We start from the raw sequence: 22,395 nt of genomic DNA, 5'->3' as shown, positions 1-22,395 counted from the left end.
CATAATGCAACAGGAAGTCGGCCATTTTGAATTATGAGTCATGTTTTGGACAATTTTGTGTCATTTTTGGACATTTTTTAAAATCTATAAACTCAAACAGCGTAACTCCAAGAGAGCTGAAATTTGGCCAGGATGTACTCCAATCACGGGTGATCAAAAGCTATCAAAACGCTCCGCAAAAGTCTGAAAGCGTGGAAATGGCGAGCCACGGAATGCGGCCATTTTGAAATATGATTCATATTTTGGACATTTTGTCATTTTTGGACATTTTAAAAAGCTATTAACTCAAACACCGTAACCACGAGAGAGCTCAAATTTGGTCAGGATGGACACCAGTCATGGTTGATCAAAGGTTATCAAAATACTCTGCAACAGTCTGACGGTGTGGCCATGGTGACCAGCAGAATGCGGCCATTTTGGATGTCTCGCCATGAAACAGGAAGTGCTGTCTAACTAGCCTGGACATGCATCAATCTGCCTCAAACTTTACATGTGTGATCAGAGTCCAGCCCTAATCACATCCATAGGTCGATATAGACTCACTGTCATAGCACCACCTGGCGGCCATTTTGAATTTCTCGCCATGAAACAGGAAGTCATGTCTAACTAGCCTGTACATGCTCCAATTTGTCTGAAATTTTACATGTATGATCAGAGTCCGGCCCTAATCACATCTTTGTGGCACTTGGTGGCCATTTTGGATTCCTCGCCATTAAACAGGAAGTGCTGTCTTACTAGCCTGTACATGCTCCAATTTGTCTGAAATTTTACATGTATGATCAGAGTCCAGCCCTAATCACATCTTTGTGCCACTTGGCGGCCATTTTGGATTTCTCGCCATGAAACAGGAAGTGCTGTGTAACCAGCCTGTACATGCTCCAATCTGCCTGAAATTTTACATGTATGATCAGAGTCCAGCCCTAATCACATCTTTGCACCACTTGGCGGCCATTTTGGATTTCTCGCCATGAAACAGAAGTGCTGTGTAAGTAGCCTGTACATGCTCCAATCTGCCTGAAACTTTACTCTCTCAGTTGCAGCGCCTCCTGGTGGATATGCGTGGGCCAGTTGGGCCGCTCGGATGCGAGGACCCGTCCAACGCTGCTTGCAGCTTTTATTGGTTTAGTGGTTGGAAGTCAATAAAACATTAGCGTCAGTCAAATTGAATGCGTCAGTGGATGGAAGTGGTGGTTGCCTTGTGCTGCTCTTCACTTCACTGCAGCTCCATGGCTCCATCTGCTGGACGGACAGAAGTGCAGCAGCTGATGGCAGCTTCTTTGACCTCACGCTGCTGTCAGACCCCAGATTAGGGTTTATTTCAGATATATACAGGGGTGAAAGTAAGCCGGTACGGTCCGGAACGGCGTTCCGGTAAGAGTTTAGGTCCCGGAACGGCGTGGTACGGAGATCACGGGAGATGAGCTGCCAGCTCAAACAGTGAACCGGCCGCGGATCCCGCGACCCGTGCGAATCGTACTCGTGAACACAAAAAAGTGATGCTAAAGCATGAAGCCTAAAACATTAAGCACTTTATTTCCTACGTAAATTTCAAACACGAGATTATTTTTGCTTGCAACCGTAGGATAATAAGCCATGACAAAGCGTTCATTCTCCGTGGGCGTCTGTCTCGCTCACACACGTTTACATTGTTGCATTGTTGCACTACAAATAAAAGCCTGTTTACATAACTGACTAGACTTTTTAAATCAATAAACGTATTTGATGAATTAAAATTATAATATATATATATATATATATATATATATATATATATATATATATATATATATATATATATATATATATATATATATATATATCATGATTTTTCAATTTATTTATAGTACCAGCAAAAAAAAAAATCTACTTTCACCCCTGGATATATATAATAGAAAATAGTAATTAAAAAATAAGCTGATGTTGTATTTTTGCAGCAGTGAGTTTTACAGGGTTAAGAGCAACCAGTCAAAGGTTATTACTGAGGATTTTAAACAAAAACATTCAGGCAAACAGTTAACATCATAGGGTGCCTGACATGTTTGTTTTTTTTCCGGGTCGATACAGATTTTTTTTGTAATCAAGGAGATCAATAACCAAGATTTGGAATCACTACACATTTGCAGAAAAAATAAAGTTTTTGAACAGCACATAAAGTTAAGTTAAAATTAAAATAATCACGAGTTGCAGCCTTTGCTTATTTATGTTTTACATGCTGAAGTTGTCCTTCAGTGTTTCACTGATCAGATTGTGCTGTGGGCAGGAACAAGATCAGAGAGAGGCAGCTGCAGCAGACCCAAAGTAGTTTCACATTCATTTATCTGATCAGATTTCAGGGGGCTTTTTTTTTTTTTTTTTTTTTTTTTTTTAAGAAATGGGACCAATAATTGAAAACATGCTAAATATCAGATGGGATCATTGGTGTCACAGGACATCTGCAGACACAGGTCAAAGATTACAAGGAGTTTATTTAACGAATGAAACTAAAACCAACACAGAAAGGATAACTAAACCAAGGTGAAAACAAAAAGGGGAAACCAGACTAATTGTAGGAGAAAGGTTCTGGTTTCAAAGTCTCTGGTCTGGCAGAGAGCGGAAGAATGAAGAACCGGGCCTTCGTGGATTAAGGTGATTGAGAACAGGTGAATCAATCCCCACACCCGTGAGAGAGATGGATGGATGGATGGATGGATGGATGGATAGATAGGTAGGGAGGTAGATGGACCATAGATAGATGGATGGATAGGTAGATTCTGCAGTGGGGAAATTTTCAGTGTGGCAGTAGCAGATAGGAAAAAAAGTAAAAAGAAAAGCAGCACTCAGTGCACAGATATAAATAGATGCTTTCTCCTTAGAGAAGAAATAGAAATGCTTGTAAAAAAAAAAACCTTGTGAAATTGCACATATTGACTTATTTACATTTTATTGCAGTTACTTCATAGGTGATCTGAACTACTGGGAGCAGGTTTGATTGAACACAGTCTGACTGCTGCAGGAAGGAAGGACCTCCTTCAAACATCGTGGGTGAAGCAGTCTGTCCCTGAAGGAGCTGCCGGTGATGGTCCTGTTTCCTGCAGGGGGTGGGAGATGTCCTCCATGATAGACAACAGCTTTGTCATCATCCTCCTGTCTAACACCAGCCCAGGACAGAGCTTGCTTTCTTAACCAGTTTCTTTAGTCTCTTCCTGTCTGCAGCCGTGATGCTGCTGCTCCAGCAGACCACTCCATACAGGATGGCTGATACCACCACACAACCATAAAAGGTCCTCAGAATTGCTCCCTGCACCCCGAAGGACCTCAGTTTCCTGAGCAGGTGAAGTCTGTTCTGACCTTTCTTACACCGTGCGTTGGTGTTCTATCTCTAGACATGTTTGAATGTCTTTATCAATAAATGGTCAAACACATGTTGAGTGTCAGTTCAGCTCTTTGTTCCACACATGTATATGTTCCTATGTGATTGGTGTCTTGCAGTCAGAGTGTAAAGAATTGAAGCTGTCAGAGGCTTTCTGTGGTGAAGAGGCTGCAGGACATCAGCTGCTCCAACAGGTGACACCTTTGTTCTTTGGCTCCAACCAGAACCAGCAATAAATCAGCATGAGCTGCAGCTTATCCACCTCATAGAGCGTATAATAAAGAAACCAAGAGGTTTTAGTTGATAGCTGTCTCTAGTGAATGACCAGCAGTGTCTTGTTCAGGTTGTGAGGAGAAGTAAAAAGCTTACAGCAGCTGGTATTCCCAGGTAGTCTCCCATCCAAATACTAACCAGGCCCAACCCTGCTTAGCTTTGCAAATCAGATGAGATTGGGTGTATTCAGTCTCAGAAACAAACCTACAATGTAAGTTCTGTACCTCACATGATTCAAATCTCCACTCACACCTTTTATTTGTCCTTTGATTGCTCCAGTACTGATTGATGCCATCATTTAAGCCAATTTACAACAACACCTTGTAGGAAATGTGGTGCAGAGGTAAGTTCTGTGCCTCACATGTTGAAGGTCCATGGTTCAAATCCCCACTCACACTTTTTATGTGTCCTTTGGATGCTCCAGTACTAATTGCTAGCATCATTTAAGCAAAGTTAGAGCAGCATCTTGTAGGACAGGTGGTGCAGAGGTAAGTTCTGTGCCTCACATGTTGAAGGTCCATGGTTCAAATCCCCACTCACACTTTTTATGTGTCCTTTGGATGCTCTGAAGTACTAATTGCTAGCATCATTTAAGCAAAGTTAGAGTAACATCTTGTAGGACAGGTGGTGTAGAGGTAAGTTTTTTGCCTGGCATGTTGAAGGTGCCCGGTTGAAATCCACCTTAGTACCTTTATTATCTTCACCTCCTTAATAGTTTTGTGTACCATCATTTACGAAAACTAACAGTTACACGTAGTAGGAAGAATAGCGCAGTGGTAAGTCATCTGCCTCTCATCCAGGAGGTTTTTGGTTCGAATCCAGCCCAGGGCTCTTTTGACACTTTTTAAGATAAGATAAGATAAGATAAAGTTCTTTATTTCTCCCCACTCCAGGGGAAATTTACATTGTTACAGCAGCTTTATTTACAATATATACATACTTTGGCTGTATGACAACCTCTTTCAACCATCATTACAACAAAGTCCACCAAGGACCTTGTGTGAAAGATAGCTCACACATAGGTTGTGTGTCTGTCATGTGGAGGGTCACGGTTCGAATCCCCACTGGGAACCTTGCGGAGGATGATAGTGGAGTGGAAAGGTTGTGGTCTGTGGTGTGGCGTGTCGGTGGATTGGAGTTGAAGGGTGGATTGGAGTTGAAGGGTGGTTCCTGCAAAACCAGGAAGTTGCTGGAAAGAGCGTAAAGAGCGTAAAGAGCGTAAAGAGCGTAAAGAGCGTAAAGAGCGTAAAGAGCGTAAAGAGCGAGCGTAAAGAGCGTAAAGAGCGTAAAGAGCGTAAAGAGCGAGCGTAAAGAGCGTAAAGAGCGTAAAGAGCGTAAAGAGCGTAAAGAGCGAGCGTAAAGAGCGTAAAGAGCGAGCGTAAAGAGCGTAAAGAGCGTAAAGAGCGAGCGTAAAGAGCGTAAAGAGCGTAAAGAGCGTAAAGAGCGTAAAGAGCGTAAAGAGCGAGCGTAAAGAGCGTAAAGAGCGAGCGTAAAGAGCGAGCGTAAAGAGCGTAAAGAGCGTAAAGAGCGAGCGTAAAGAGCGTAAAGAGCGTAAAGAGCGTAAAGATCTTTTTCCTTTTACTTCCCTGGTGACATCAGTAGATGCTTGCAGTGAAACCACCACTGCAAATATTTATGCATTAAAGTATCACAACTGAAAACTCCCTACAAACGTCCACTTCTAACACCACAAACATTGTCCAAAGGAAATGATATTAGCTGAACATAAAAACATGTAAAACAGCTCTGATGCTTTCATCCTGAGCTCCACTCAAACATTTCACTGTGCAGCAGCTCAGCAGTTTGTTTCAGAAAAGCATTTAGGTTCAATCTGTGAAGCCCAAAACCCACCAGCTTTGAAAAATGACACCATTTACCAGAGTCACAAACTGTAAAAACAGAAGGAATTGTTGGATTTTCTATGTGAATGTGTCGCCTCTCTAGTTAACTCAGCCGGTTACGTCTCCATCCTGACGCTGCTCTGCTGGACCGGAGCTTCTGGACCAGCCGGGTGGACCTTCCTTCACAGATCTTCCCGGTGGGAGTGATTCTGAGTCGGCCTTGGTTGACTGCAAACTCCTTAAAATGGACACGAGAGGAAATCGTGGACAAATCGATACAACAGCTTGTTCGGTTTGTCCTGTTCTTAAATGGGTAGAAAACTGCTGAGAGCTCTCAGTTCAATTCAATTTTCAATTCAATTTTATTTATTTAGCTATTGTAAGCCAAACATTGTTGCTCATTAAAAGGCAAAGCTACAAAGTAAGCTAATAACGCTATGCTGTATTAGTTTGTTGTTACACTAGTTAGCTAGCTAGAATTATTAGCTACTGTAAGCTAAACATTGCTGCTGATTAAAAGGCTAAGCTACAAACTACGCTAAGCTAATAACGCTATGCTGTATTAGCTTGTTGTTGCACTAGTTAGCTAGCTAGAATTATCAGCTACTGTAAATTAAACATTGCTGCTGACTTGGCATTATTTTTATGTCAGGAATTTAAATAGCAAAAATAATAATAATCATAGCAACATTGTGAGTAAAGTTATAACATTTGTCCCAGGACTCAAGACTCAAGATTAATTGGCAAAAATCTAATTCTGTCATTTCTGTAAGTGTTAGCTAACATTTATGTTGCACTTCTAAATGTGTCCACATAAACTTACTTCTTGTATACACATTACGTTGATATTCAATGTATAAAACAGTAAAATATGACAGTTTATCTATCCTTACAACAATAATCCAATTCTGTTGTTTTTTCTGTCCTCTTCGTACATTTTGAATCACTCTTCTCAGTTTAAAAGCTTTTATTTTTAAGCACAGAGTTTCTGGTCCTGTTCAATTGATACAGTTGACTTGATGCTTCTGCTCACTTTCTCCTTTTGGAAATGTGACAAGTGATTTAACAGGCTGCTTGATGTTCATCCTCTTTATATGTTGAGCATCAATCACCTGAAAAAACCTGCAGAACAATGTAAAGCTTCACTCATTTTTATCCCTAATTCAGCAATTCAGGTATAATTTCAGCTTATTTTACTTCAAGCTCCTCTTGTTTTAGTTGATTCATTTGTTTCTAAATCTGACAATAAATAATTGTTTTTAATTATTTTAAGAACTTTGCCTTAAATGTAGTATTATTTCAATTCATAATAATATATTTATTGTTTGTGTTTATACATTTCTTAATTGTTTGTCTAGGTCTTTTATTTCTTACTCAGTTGAATTGTAAATGAGGCCTCCATAAGTCAGTGTGCTCTGGGTTGAATGAATGAATGAATGAATGAATGAATGAATGAATGAATATTAGAACAGCCCAAAGTCCAGGATGCTAATTAAATATTCCCTTCTACTCTATGTAATTTGTAAGGTGAGACTTATTTAGAAATAAATCGTGTTAATTGATCACGTGTAAAGCTGCCACCTTGTGGATGATTCATGGACTGTCTGGATGAGTAAGAGGCTTTTTTTCTGATTAAAAAAAAACACAGCTGCAACATTCATGAGCCAACATGCAGCTATAAAGTCAAATTACGAAACAGATTCTGCACAGTCACTTACAGGAAACATCACATCAGCCCCTTAATGTCTAAATCGAGTGATGTGCTTCTGACACAGACTTTGGTTATTTAATTTGAGCCTGTTAATCACTTCACTCCACCGCCATCATCCCACACAGTCTGATTCGTTACAACTCCTAACACTCTGCCTGCTCATTGGACACTGCAGTAGGCGTGTGGAGATGCACAGGAAGTGTGATTGCTCAGTGTGCTGTCCATCAAGACATTACGCATAGAAAAAAAGTAAAGAACAGACACCTGAAGGGCGAGGGTGTCTGCAGGAACAGTTTGACTTCAGAAAGGAAGAGTCATGGGTAAATCGTCTTGTTTGTTCTGTAAAATTGTGATTTCCATAAAGTGCAATGTCAACACTGTCTAATTAAGTAGCTCTTTTAAAACTGACAGAGTTATTAGTGTATAATACTTAATGGGGTTGTAAATAAAGACTTAATGCTTTATAAATCATTCACTAATGCTTTATGAGAACCACAAGTTGTCTGGAGGGGAAAGGTCCCTCATGACAAATTTATCTTCCATGTGTAGCTCTTATGTTCAGTAGTGATTTATCATCATGTAACTGCAGCCTTCATGAATAATAACTTTACATTAATACACACTAGTAGACTTATTAGACAATACAAACCTACAGTATCAGTGCAGCATCATATCTAATGTTCATTTTGTCTATACTGTTCAAACTGTCATTATCTCTGTTTTTATATACATACATACATTTATCCATCTCTATATTGTTATTGATCCTGCACACTTATATTACGTACAGTTTATTGTGGTAATATACTTATCATACTGTATCTTACTTTATATACACATATACATTACTAATACACGTTGGGTATTCGTATGAATAAACAAGTAATTACATGCAGTGTCCATCCTGTTAATATTGCTCATACTGTATAAAACTCAGAACATTCACATTACCTTTAAAGCTGTTCCACTCAGGTATTTTGTATTACGCTGCTGGTTTGCAGGTTCTTTTGCACTTCTGGTTCGATTCTAAACTGCATTTCAACTAATTGTACTCTGTGCAAAGACAATAAAGTTTAATCTAATATCATCTAATTAAGAATATTACAGGATATAGAGCAGTTGTAAATGGGTGCTTCATTATAAAATCAGTAGCCTGTGGAGGTATAGGTTGTATGTCACACACCTGACGCCATGAAACCAAATCCCTTAATGTTTTACCTTAAAAAATGTATCTTTTAAAAATAATCTATAGATGCAGCCATGATTGGTATTTTTACCACATTGGTCTAATTATTGGATCAATTAAAAACTATTTCAGATTTTTTAATTTAATATTTGCACAGCTTAGGAGGTTTTCTTAAATATTATACTAATATAAACTATAACAGACAACCTATTTGTCAGGTTTGTTTTTTTACCCTCCAAGAGAATTACCTCTTAAAATGGTAAATGTATTAATCCATGCATTATTTCCATGTTTGGAGTGGATTGAACACACAGTACATTTAAAAATGTAAGTACTTTTAAGGTATAAATTCAAGTACATGTAATGTTATTTTGACAATAAACCATAAAGCAGTCCACAATGTTTTTCTGTAAATTTACCCATTTAGTCCTGAAGTTTGTATAATCTATTTAAAAATCTTAATATTCTAAAGTCCAAGAAATGTATTCAGTTATTTCTTGCATGTTTAGGGCAAAAAATATGCCATCTTCAGAAATTTAAATACTTTAATGGTACAAATTAAGCTATAAGTCAGGTTATTTTTGCTATCTTTTCAGAGGGTTCTGATCCTTTTACATCCAAAATTACTATTTAAAATTTGTAAGCTGTCACAGTCAATGAAACTTAGCATCCTGATGTAATTGCAAAAAAGGGAGAACATGCAACACCCTTCACATGTATTTATTCTGTAAAACAATATGATAACATGTGGCAGAAAATCAAATTTATTGTTTATGTTTGGGGTGAATTTTCACCCGTACCTGTATTTACAAAAAGGAAGGTATTTTGAGGTACACACAAGTATATGTAATGATATTTTTGTAATAAACCATTATGCAATCTATGCAATTCATTTAAAACCTTAATTAAAATATTAAGGCACTTTTAAAGATGACAAGCTCGACCTTAAAATGCATTTAATCGTTTAAAAATAATGAAATATTACTATAAGGTCAATGCATTGATTATCTTCGTGTTTGGGATGTTTTAGCACCTGTATTTACAAAATGAAGGTTTCGATGTACAAATTAAAGTACATGAAATGTTATTTTTCTGGAAAAAAATGTATGTAAATGTATTATACTGTCTATGTAATTCATTTCAAAACCTTTAGACTTTTGAAAAGGCACTTTGAGGGGGAAAAGTTGGTGAACATACCATTTTTAGCAGTTCTGCTTCGTAAACAGCCTGTGTCGTAATATAAAAATTAATTAATACTTATGAGCTCCGTGCTTTAGGAGTCACGTCCAGAACTCACGTTGTGTTGAAAATAGCTGCTGGACTCAACATCTGCTCTTTACCTTCTATTTCTAGAACGCTGCTGGCTGCGATCTGATTCGCTGACGCACCTGCCAATCACGGTGTCCTTGCCGCCCACTTCCGCCCAGCTTTAGAGGGACTCCAGTCTTCGATTGTTTATGTTTCCAGCGCTTTAATTTGACCTTATTTTGCGGGTACATTTAATTGCGTTGTATTTTATTGTCCATGTCAGTGTCTGTGTTGGTTTGTCGGTGTCTGTGTTGTTGTCGTTAGCTAATGTCTGCTCCAGCTGACGGTTTAACTGACTGCAGCAGTGATGCTAACGGCTAACTAGCTAGCCAGAAAGCTAACTGATAGCTGAGGCTCTTTGAGGAGCAGACAGCGACTTAACGAGCTGCTATTGATTTAGGCACAGCATGCAGTGGGTAATGTGTGGCATTAACCACCACAGGCAGCTGCCGTGCTTGGTGTGACGAGCTGTCCGTGTTGCAGGTAGTGTGTCTGGCTGTCTGTGATGCTTGGAGAGAGGCTGGGCTGCAGGGACAGGCCGATGCTGGAAACATGACTTCTGAGTAACGCATAGTTACTTTCTCTGCTCAGTATGAACAGCGAGGAGGAGTTTTACGACGCTGAGACAGGTGAGAGGGGCTGATAAAGGAATCGAGTAGTTAAATATACTTGCTTCTAGGGCCCACATGAATGAGTGAAGTCGCCTTTACTTTCGCCTCTCCTGTATCTCCTTCAGGGCTGGAGTCAGATGATTCCTGTGAGGTCAGTTTTAAAGATGCCCTGGTGTTTGACAGCAAGCAGGTGTCTCACGGCAGCGCCACACAGGAGAATGGGGTGTGGGAGCGCAGGTGAGGAATCATGTACAGGTGTGGTATGCCTGTACATATGTGTGCATGCATGTTCCCACATGATCACATCGGTATTCAGATGATGCGCTCTCCTGTTAGCTTGTGGAGCCAGTGCAACCAACATTTTTATATCTCTTCTGCAGAGCATTTGTTGGCTTCAGCTTTGTCGGGAATTTAATTTGATTATTCAAGATTCTTGTAATCTCATTTAGTCAACATGTTTCCCAGGAAAACCCTGCCTGCTGAGATGATTTCCAGAAACAATTTCAGTGTGTGGAGTATACTGAAGAAATGCATCGGCATGGTGAGTACCACAGGTCTCCGTGTGAAAATGTGAGAATAAAAGGCTACTATGCAAAGCTGATGTTGTATGCAGCTGCTCTTTAATTTTGTAACACCAAATTTGCTCCAAGCAAGCTGCAGTCAGATTCTTGGCTGGTTATAAGTGTGTTTTCTCTTGTTAAATAATTGAATAACTTACACTTCCTTTCATCGCTCTGCTGCAAAGATTAGTCATGAGTGACGTCTTTTCTACATTTGCCTTTGGGAGTGCATTTTTGTAGCTTTTTGAAAGAAGGAAAATGACTTAAATGAACATCTGAATAGTGGAAAATGAATGTAAAAATCATGTTTTTGTCGTTCTGGCAGTTAACAGCAATGTTTTTTGTTACATACAAGATCTACTTACATTACTAGTTGGAACTTTTAAATATGCTAGGTATAGTAGTGGTGTTGCTGCTAATGTGTTCAGCTGTGCTGGTCCTCTTTTAAATTGTATTTTCCTTTGATTTAGCAGTCCCTTCTTTCTTTGCATTTTGCCTCTTTTCTTCACCTTTTTGAAAACTGCCAAACAATAAAAGCTTCTAAATTAAATACACCTGTTTTTATGTTGCAGAACAGTGTCATAACATTAAGTAACATGAGTTGTTCAAGCACTGTAGTTTGTTTAGAATAGAATCAAATTTATTGCCATTTGCACAGGTACATCGCAGTACGGGTACATTGGAATTCTTGTACGTTACTCCGAATCAAAATAAGAATAATTTAGCAACAATTAAAAAAAAACAAGAACCCTGAAATAAATCACACTAAAATTTAAATAAATTACAATCAAATACAGATATTAACATAAATAGATTAAAAAAAACACAACAATCATTAAAATACTTATTGCACATCGAGAGAGTATTGCACATTTAGAGAGTGTTCCACATTGCATTGTCTTTCTTTGAATCTGGTACAAAGGTTGTCACTTTTATTGATATGTTTCTGGCTTAATTCAATTGATTCTTTTGTTGTGTCACAGGAGCTGTCCAAAATAGCGATGCCAGTTGTATTTAATGAGCCACTGAGCTTTCTCCAGAGAATGTCGGAGTACATGGAACACACTCACCTCATCCACCAAGCCTGCAGTTTATCTGACTCCATGGACCGCATGCAGGTAGAGATAATACATGAATGTGACATTTTTTATTTCCATTAGAAATCAATTCCATCTGTTGTTTAGGGCTACAAACCACCATTATTTTAAATACGGATTAATATTCTAATTATTTTGTCCTTAAAATGATGAATATTTCCCATAAAATTTAAGATAATCTAAAGTGGCATCATCACATTGCTCATTTTATTTGCACCCCAAAAACCAAAAATATTCTGTTCCTAAAGATATTCTTTAAAAATAATTATAATTAATTTTCTGTCAGTGGCTGCTTCTCTGCTCTGATTCTGTTTACGTCTGTGTGACAGGTTGTTGCTGCCTTTGCTGTCTCAGCTGTAGCATCTCAATGGGAAAGGACTGGAAAGCCATTTAATCCGTTGCTTGGGGAGACGTATGAACTCACAAGGTATTAGAGGGAGTAAGAAGCTATGCCTGGAGGTTAAAATGATTTTAGATCCAGTTGTGTGTTTAATTTTTATTTTTTTTTGTTTTGAAGAGAGGAAGAGGGATACAGATTGATCTCTGAGCAGGTGAGCCACCACCCTCCTATCAGTGCCTTCCACGCCCAGTCTCTGAAGCAAGAGTTCGAATTTCATGGCTCCATTTACCCAAAACTTAAGTTCTGGGGCAAAAGTGTGGAGGCTGAGCCTAAAGGCACCATGACACTGGAGTTACTAAAGTGAGTATTTGTTTCTGTAAGCTCACTTACTTTTCTGTTGTTGTGCCTCTAACTTGTATAGTTGAACATTTTGGGAAGTCTGCTTATTTGCAATCTGGCTGAGCATTACATGTGGACTTTTATACCACTCTCATATTCATTCAGTATGAAACTACAAGCAGCAGATAATCAGCTTAGATTAGTACAACTGTGCTATTTAAACTGTCAGCCTGACATGCTTATAGGTAACAAAATTCCTCCTTAGTAGGCCCTCTAATTAACACACAACTGTCCAAACCAGAAACTGTCACATTAGAAGAAACAGAATCTTATGAGTGGAATTTGCTAGAAAGATGTAGCAGTGAAGATAAAGCCAGCGGTCCCAGTTCAAAAGACCATGTGATTTGGGGGTAAGAATAAATATGAAATCTTCTTGGATGAGAGTTGAAAAATCTTCTGGAACAGAAAAACAAGTTTTGTCGACGTCAACTGAAGCTCTTAGGACAGGGGTGTCAAACATAAGGCCCACCAGATGGTCCAATCCAGCCCTCAAAGTGTAAAAATTACAAAGGTGAAAGAGAATCCTTGCTGTGAAAATATTTAAAGACACTGAACAGTGTGCAATATAATGTGAGTCAGCAGCTTCAGTATGACAGAGTTTGACTGAACCCTATCATTGATGTAGGATAACGTTATTTTTTTTTTTATACCGACAAATCAAAGATAAGATGGTTTTACCCTAGCTGACATGTTTCGACTGCAACTGCAGTCTTCTTCAGAGCGTCATCTGACGTGTGCTGACGTGTCCTTTTTTATCATGTGACCGGTCTGACAGATCTGTCAGAATCTGTCAGACAGGCCACGCCCCCCACCGTCAGGTGCTCTCTGGAGGATGGAGTCCCAGGTATGTGAGAGGGTGTAGGCCCTTCGTCCCGGTTCATGGAGCAGCTCGCCCGCTTCCTGATCTCGATGGCCTCCTTGATCCATCGTTTATGCTTTTTGGTCTCCGATGTTACAATCCTCCCCCTGTCCCAGTCCATGATATGATTATTTCTTTTGCAGTGATCCTTGATGGCTGATTTTTTGTTTTCTTGTTCGGCTTTTTCTTTTTGTCTTCTTGTGAGTCGTCCAGTTGTTTCCATTTCGCATTCTGTCTGGTGTTCTCTTCGTCTTGTGTTGAATGATCTTCCTGTTTCTCCAATGTATGTTTTCTCGCAAGATTTGCACGGAATCTCGTATATGATGTTGCATTTATTGTCCGGTTCTATTTTGTCTTTGGGATGGACTAATAGCTGCCGGAGTTTTGTATGTGGTTTTACTGCTGTGTTAATGTTGTGTTTTTTCATTATGCGCTGTATGGGTTCTGTTATCCCACGGATATATGGGATGGTGATTAGGTGTCTTTGTTTTTATTGTCCGGTGGTTGTGTGCGTTTTGTTTGTGTTTCCTTTTGTTTTTTTACTTTGTTTTTAGCTTGTTGTTTTCCTTTGTTGATGGCCCATGTTGGGTATTGGCAGTGTATGAGTGCGTTCTTGATGTGTTTATCCTCCTCCTGTTTGTTTTTATCGTCTGTTATGATACTTGTCCGTTCGTAAAGTGTTCTAACTACTGATAGTTTGTAAACTGTGGGATGTTCTGATGTCCAGAGGAGGTTCTGGTCTGTATGTGTAGGTTTCCTGTAAACTGTGATCTTAATGCTGCCATTTTCTCTGTGGTGTATGTTTAAGTCCAAAAATGAAATGGTCCGGTTTATTTCTTCTTCGTGCGTGAATTGTATATTTCCTGTGTCGTCCATGTTATTCAGATGATCTGTAAGTTCTTGTGTGTGTCCAGATTGAATTATTTCCAGGATGTCATCAACGTATCGTTTCCAGAGTGTGTGTCTGCAGTGTGTGGGTGCTGTGTGGATGGCTTTCGTTTCTAGGTCCTCCATGAAAAAATTACTCATTATTGCAGATAGTGGATCTCCCATTGCAAAACCTTGTTTTTGACTGTATATATATATATATATATATATATATATATATATATATAGAGAGAGAGAGAGAGAGATATAGATAGATAGATAGATAGATAGATAGATAGATAGATAGATATAGAGAGAGAGAGAGAGAGAGAATAAAAAAGAAAACTGATGTATTTCTGCAACTGTGGGGTTTCACAGGGTTAACATTCTTCCTTAATAGTTCCCACTTTAGTTTGTGTGGTGTGTCAGGATGACTACACAGATGTGGAAATGAATGGGAATTTAGAATAATTTTTATATCTTGACAAGTGGTAAAATACTACATTTTTCAGTTGCAGATATCTGAGACTAAATGTTTTAATTTATTTGCTATTTTGTTGTGATTTTACTGGTGTGGCCTGCTGGAGATCAAGTTGGGCTGCATGTGGCCCCTGATGAGTTTGACACCCCTCTCTTAGGAGAATCTACACAGACATGGTTTTCCCTCCTTTTACACTTTGCTTCTACTGTCCATGCATGCAGTTTCACAGCGCTGCACTTCTGTCAGTGCAACGCTAGGATTGGCTGGATTATTCCCAGTCCAGCTGTTACAAAGAAGACAACTGACCTTTTGGAGTAAACAGCAGGACACGTGTCATGCAACCACCGTCTTCGGCCCTACAAAATTCTGCCAAGGATTTCTATCGAAGTTTTTTGAATTGTCGAGTCTCTGCCTTTTAGCTTCTCTGGTTGATACACAGCCTTGGCTCTATGAATGGGAAACAAACAAAGCGGTCTGGATTGGCAACACTATTCCATGGAGACCTGTGCATGTTTGTGCTCGAGCACAGGATTGGGGAGGGGAGATGGGAAGGAGGAAAGTAGCAGTGGGAGTATGAGGGACGGTAAATCCCTACTTGGATGCTAAGTATCCAAGTCTGCTAACTAGCTAAATATCAACAGCCTTTCTCCAGAATTGCAGGCTCCACTTTAAGCACAGACATGAGAGTGGTTTAAGTCTTTTCATGTATATATTGGTGTAACTTTTCCATTAAGATGCTGTGGGTTTTGTTGCAGACATAAAGAAGCGTACACGTGGACGAATCCAATGTGCTGCGTGCATAACATCATCTTGGGAAAACTTTGGATTGAACAATATGGAACTGTGGAGATTGTCAACCACAGGTGAAATAACAAACACTTTCCTGAAAATTTTGTTATTTTTGCATTGTTAATGACACATTTCTTTTGCTTATAATTTTTCAGTACGGGAGATAAGTGTGTGCTGAACTTCAAACCATGTGGGATGTTTGGAAAAGAGCTGCACAAAGTAGAAGGTCACATTCAAGACAAAAGGTGAGAACAAAAGCACCACAGTCACTGTCAGTGAAATGTGGTTGCGATTAGTTTTACTGACATTGGTGTCTTTGAACCAGTAAGAAGAAGCGGCGAGTGATTTATGGAAAGTGGACAGAGTGCATGTACAGTGTGGACCCCAAGGTTTACGACACATACAAGAAGTCAGACAAGAAGAGCGGGAGCGACTCAAAAAAGCTGAAACAGGTGAAAAAACCACGGGAGATTCTGCTTTGTCTGAAATCTGATTGTCTACTGAGATTTAATGCCGCTTAGAGTTTGCTGTCACGTTTGTCTTGGACATGTTTTATATGTGACTTTATGTAACTCATCACTCTGAAATTCTTTTCTCAAATGGTATCTTTTCCTTTCACAATAACATGCAGTGGCTTTAGTAGAAGGTAAGGTAAAGTGTATTTGATATCTGTAGTGTGCTACTGCTGTTGTCTAGTTCCAGTTATGTTCAAAGTGTAGTGTATGATTAGATCATTGCCAGCACTAATCCATAATGTCTTGCAATGACATGCATTGTTGCTTGAGAAACGTGTTGAATTTGTGGCAACCGTACTTCTGTGAATCACCTGTTTGCACATGAACTGTTTGTGCTGTTAGCTGAAGCTCGTCAGCCTCCTTCTGATGTGTTATTTATCAGGATGTGTGTCTGTCTCTGTGTGTAGGAACATGGGTTTGAAGGTGAGGAGGCAGATGAGATGCCAGAGGTTCAAGAGACTGTGACTGTGATACCAGGAAGTGCCTTACTGTGGAGGATAACACCGCGGCCCCCTCACTCAGCACAGGTCAGCATCTTGCACATTAGATCTGGGTAAAATAGAGGTGCACGTAAGTGTTGCGATCCAAAAATAATTTAAAAATTGCCTATTTATAGAAGCGTTATTGTTTTCATGGAACAATAAAAGCAGTACTCAACCATAAGGGCACAATGCAGCAACATTACTCGACTTAGTTTGCAATTGATCTTCAAAAAAGGCAAATGTTGGTCATCTTCTGGATTTAATGACTTGCTAAATAGTGCTGCAAGATGAAATGCAAGCATTTTCTGACAACGTTGCAGTTTCACCTTTCAGTAAAATAAATTCATAATCCAGCGCTAGTGATAACTGCTCATGCGGATGGTTTGATTTAATCATCTGTCTGAGGTTTCTGCCTTCAGCCCCAATTTAGTGATGAGTGAGATTTTGTCACTTTAATTGCCTTGAAAAATTACATATAAACCTTCAATCCTGGTACAGTTTTCATTGTAAATGTGCTTTTTGCAAAGAAATATAACTGCTGGTGACATGTTCTATGGATTTAAATGATTAAATTATGAATGTAAAGCGTCAGGGTTACTGTGTCTTAAAGGTGCTGCTGCAGTTGTTGATTTTTTTTTAATGTGTGCTGCTCTGTGAGCAGCACAAACAAAAATCTGTTCACCACCTATATGTTTTTTTGTTTGAGAGGTGGAAATCTCAAAAGAAAATTAAACCTGAGGTGTATAGTATCTATTGACATTTATTGTTGTGTATTTGGGTGAAACTGTAAAATGAGAGTGGTTATCTTCCTCTTTTATTGTAGTCATCTGAGCTGCTGAGGTACTCGTGAGTTTTTTACGTGTACAGATGTCTTTAAAAAAAAACAACAACCCTGCTTTTTTTTTTTAGATTATTTTGACAAAGTTTTGTCTCAAAAGTAGTGAAATGCATGAAGATTAGCTAAATTAGCTGATATAACAGCCTGACAAATAACAAATCAAATATGTATATTTTCCCTGTATCCTCTGTTTGTCCCTTTCGTAGATGTATAACTTCACCAGCTTTGCCATGACGCTAAACGAGCTGGAGCCTGGCATGGAGAGATTACTGGCACCAACAGACTGCCGGCTGAGGCCCGACATCAGGGCCATGGAAAATGGAGACATAGGTAACATCAGCTGCACAAAAACATGAGAGAAAGACTTTAATGCACACTAAGAAAAGCTAAAACTGCACACGTCTGTTTTTTTACCATCATATGATTCCTTAAACGCATCTTCACTGATGTTCTTGTGTTTTTAAAGATTCAGCAAGTACAGAAAAAGAGAGATTAGAAGAGAAGCAGAGAGCAGCACGCAGAGAACGCTCCAAGGATGAAGAGGAATGGTCAACCAGGTGAGACAATTTACAAATTTTATTTTCTACAGCTTGTCCGTTCAGACAGAAAACTCACATTAGTAATGCATTCATGTTCCTCAGATTTTTACCATTTCCCAAGTTTAACATTTGTGTTCTAACTTTGGTGTGTTCACGTGCTTTTATGTCAGTATGGGGAAACAACATGGACACTTAAAGAAAGATATGGTACAATCTCATAGCACACAATACTTTAGATTTCAGCAAAGACCTGATGTACAGTATGTGAATTTGCAGTTGATCGATATTCTCAATGACTGGACATATTTTTCACAGCAGCTCAGGCAACCTAATGGAGGTCTAACTTATTTAACCATTTCAAGAAAGTCTTTGGTTTGGCTGCATTTTGTTAAAATGGATGGCCAGAAAGTGAAGTGCAAACTTTTCAAACAGCACTCTGTATATCACAGCTCAACATCCAACATGGCAGATCATCTGAAAACAGCAGCTAACTTGTTTCTGGTTTATTCCTCAGTAGTTCTTGTGCTGGGATTTCCAGCTGATAATATTTTATTTTCAAAAACCATATGAATATGGTCCATGCCTTGTCTGCTGTTTCATTTTGATATAAAATGCAATATTAAAATGATTTGATATTCTGCAAAAACACTTGCTTTTTATGTTTAAAATTGATTTAGGCTAACATGGTTGGCAGGTAGAGTGCACTGTGATGGATTTTCTTTGGTTGCCTACAGCCTGAAGAAAATGTAGTCAGGTATTCTCTTTAGGCCCTCACAACAGTCAGTAATTAAACCCTAAACAAAATAATTTGAAAATAAAAAAATATATACTGAACTAACATTGTTACCTCTGTCCAATTTCACGTTGAAAAGTTGTCGAGTTTGTGAGAGAAAGAGAAAAAAAACTTCCTGCATATCATAACATCACAACTCTTCTGCATTTCACCGGCAACAGTTTTCTTCATGTAGCAGTTTTTTCATGTCTGTTAAAAGCTACGAGGAACATTAACATGAATATGGTTTATGTCTGAAAGACAAAAAACCAAACATATTTTAAATAGATTAGGTTTGAAGCCATCAATGTTGTGTATTTCATGTCTGAAAAGGGCTTCTGAGCGTCTCCCAGTTCAACTGCACCTCTGCCAAGTTGTCACAGTTTAACTAGAAGCTCCACGAGTCTTTTGTTGCTCATGTTATGCAATACTTGTTGTAGCCCTGTCATTAAAAGCAGGTCTTGCATGTTTTGTGTCTTCAGGTGGTTCCACCTGGGAACCAACCCTCATACAGGAGCAGAGGATTGGCTGTACACAGGTGGATACTTTGACAGGAATTACACTGACTGTCCTAACATTTATTGACACAGGAGCTGCTCAGTGTGCCAACCTTCTATCTGATAGGATTCACTTTATTTCTCTGCATCTAAGATATGTGACATTGTGACAGCCAGACGCTCGGTGGTACTGTGTGTTTGTTAGAATCAATGAAAGCTGATAACGAACAGTTTATCAGATTATCAGCAACTGACTGTGAACATTGTCTGCAGGAGATGTGTAATATTAAGGAGAATTTTAGAGTTTACTTACTGTAAATGTTGACATCAAACATCCTCATCTTTATATGCCCTAAGCATGTATGTTACTCACCATTCAAAGGTTTTAAACCAACCACCAGTGTGATCTCTGGAGTGGTGAACCAGCTGCTGCAGGACACAGACTATATATATTTTCAGTTCTAGATCAGGCACTCAACCATTATCTTACCTGTAGACGTACCACACACACTTCTGTCAAGTTGCATTCAAATATCAGGGGTTATCTGCTACTTTTATATACCCTAGTTGGATATTAGATAATCTATTTTAGTTAGCACTAAAATGTCACAAGTGTTTCTGTGAATAGAGACTTACAGTAGAAATGAAAGCTGCTTATAACCATGTTTACTGCCACAGTAAACAGATTTTGTTGGTACTTTATAATGTTGTCCGCTGTAACATAGATAATGTGTATAATAACTGGTGCATGCATGGTCACCGAGAGGATTATTTACGCAAGTTAAAGCCATAAAAACCTTTTCTACACTGAGTACAAATGCATTTACTTGTAACTTTAAAGCAAAGGGAAATAGACAGCATTGGTTGCAGCAGGAGTTTCGAAGTCTGACACTGTGGCCGCCTCCCCAGCCTCTTTTCACACCATGCACTGTGAAATTGTTGACTGTTTTGTCAACACACAATACATATCTGTGTATAAACACACAGAGGAGAGTGACAGGGCTTTCGGAGTGCAAGAGTCAGCGTGATGGGACATTTTGAGCCTTTGTAAAGTAAAAAAATACCGAACACGAGAGGAAATGTTCATAATAATCAAACATCTGTCTTTATTTCTAGTAGTATTTCAGCTTAAGAGTCCCTGGTTTTTAAACATTTAAATGAGGAAGTTGGAATGTCTGGGTGTGTTCCTATACCCATATGATCATACTACATAGCGTGCCAGAGAAAGATTTGCTATGTCTCAGTGCATGTCAAATGCAGCATGCTAAAAACATGACACTGTCTTAGTATAGCCCGTCGCCTTTTTCAGTATGCAGACACCATGCTTTTCTGGCAGCATAAGATGCGCAACGATGTCTTGTACGAGTATGAACCAACTGAAACCACTTGGAGAACACTGACAGATGAAGCTCGTTTCACACTAGGGACTGCCGCAGATATATGAGCAAGGTGGTCGAAGTTTGAGGCACAATGTTACAATAAAGTGCTAGTTCCACCGTGCATACTGCATGCAACAGTACGTACTGTTAAGAAGCAGCTGCAGTTTATACTAATAGTGAAAAAACTATGAGTTTGAATGTAGTCTGAGTTTCCATTTGAAAAATTCGACCTGAACAACCCCTGTAGTCAGATTTCCAACACAGAAAGAACTTCACCATCCTTGACCTGAGAATCTAAGATGGCTGCCCACTTCAACAACAGTAGCAAAAATTGAAGTAATTTACCATTAATTAGGACTTCTGTGTTCTTTGTGTCTCATTAATGAGTCGTACACACAGCACTGTCCAACTTCCCGCTGTGGACAGGCTGCTACGGTGTTTGTATTTGCTGTAAGCCTAGGAATGCATTGTTGTCAACTGGCATTGCTAGCAATGTCTAAAAATTCTTCTGAACATGTTGGTTTTCTGACTTGTACTTGTAATGCCCTCATAGGACCATAGTGTCTCTCTGCTCTGACTTTTGAGGTAAATGAAAAGCAGCAATTGTGCCATTGATGCAGTTAGCTTGGTTATATTTGATCTTCAACTTCAGCAAACGTTAGTGTTTCAGTAAATTAGTGCCATTAAAAGTCTGCTGAATTAGCCTTTAGCTCCTTTCTTGCAGCTGTCACTGAATAATTTGATGCTAATATAATAAAACATGATGATTCTCAGGCAAGTTTTGCCATTATAAAGAGCGCTGCTGTTCTAGGATTTCTAGGGAAATTCTTGGTTGTTTAATGACAGCATCTGAGATTATGTAAGCCACACTGAATCTAAAAATATATCTGTGTTCACATTTGACTGAGAGAAGGCTTATGTAAATTGGCGTAACTTGCAGCTTACACCCCTTGTTCCTCCGGGGAGGCGCGCCCCACAGTATGAAAGCCTCTGCTTCAAGGAGAAAGCTGTGTCATATTGACTCCTGATAGATGTTTGTCTTCTCACAGTAACTCAAGTCATTTGACAGCTTCCAGTTTGAGACTCATTTTTCCATTAGTCAGAACTGTGTGTGCACAGTTAGAGCCAATCCGACAGGACGCCGTAGGCATCATAAACCTATGCAAACTGATCCATCCAATCTGCCCTCCTGAAATGTGAAAAAACACTCAGTTCCTCTTTAGCTCGTAGCCTGTTGGTGCTCAAGACGCCACAGATGCAGCAGTTAATGAATGTTGTGTGCTGATAATATAACACTACAGTGGCGGTTGTTGGACAGTATAGTTTATTTTTGTTTCTGAGCACTAACGTTGCATAAAGCTGCACATTTGAACGCTCACAGTCCTATGCACATATATGTACAGTGAACTAGTCCTCATCATGTCTTCCCCAACTGCTCTTATCTTTACTCTGAAATCAAAGCACTTTGTGACGCCTGCAGCCGCTCAGAGATGCAGGTTCATTCTGATGGTTCTTCTCATCCCTTTTCCCCCTTGTCTCTTTGTGATTTGAAAATGTTTACATTGTATCTTTGTTGATCTCTTTGTCGTTTCCTCTTCATACTGTTATCCATACACAACCATATGCATACAAAGCATATTTAAGAAATAAATTATGGACTACAAAATTCTGTCACTGTGTCAAAAAATGTGATTATTCTCCC

The 22,395-nt window shown here is 39.1% G+C and overlaps 1 protein-coding gene across 1 annotated transcript; it reads left to right on the top strand.

Annotated features, from left to right (window-relative positions):
* Window positions 1-9,713: 9,713 nt before the first annotated feature.
* On the top strand, window positions 9,714-22,364 carry osbpl2a (oxysterol binding protein-like 2a). Its single transcript, XM_023275660.3, has 14 exons — window positions 9,714-9,853; window positions 10,152-10,297; window positions 10,405-10,516; window positions 10,745-10,820; window positions 11,823-11,957; window positions 12,266-12,363; window positions 12,454-12,636; window positions 15,638-15,745; window positions 15,827-15,916; window positions 15,997-16,123; window positions 16,594-16,713; window positions 17,713-17,836; window positions 17,973-18,063; window positions 19,300-22,364. The coding sequence occupies exons 2-14, from the start codon at window positions 10,261-10,263 to the stop codon at window positions 19,400-19,402; spliced, it is 1,404 nt and encodes a 467-aa protein (XP_023131428.1). The 5' UTR covers window positions 9,714-9,853; window positions 10,152-10,260; the 3' UTR covers window positions 19,403-22,364.
* Window positions 22,365-22,395: the final 31 nt, after the last annotated feature.

The sequence above is a fragment of the Amphiprion ocellaris genome, chromosome 8, assembly GCF_022539595.1.
Source record: "Amphiprion ocellaris isolate individual 3 ecotype Okinawa chromosome 8, ASM2253959v1, whole genome shotgun sequence".
NCBI lineage: Eukaryota > Metazoa > Chordata > Actinopteri > Pomacentridae > Amphiprion > Amphiprion ocellaris.
This window is presented reverse-complemented; position numbering and strand designations above follow the sequence as displayed.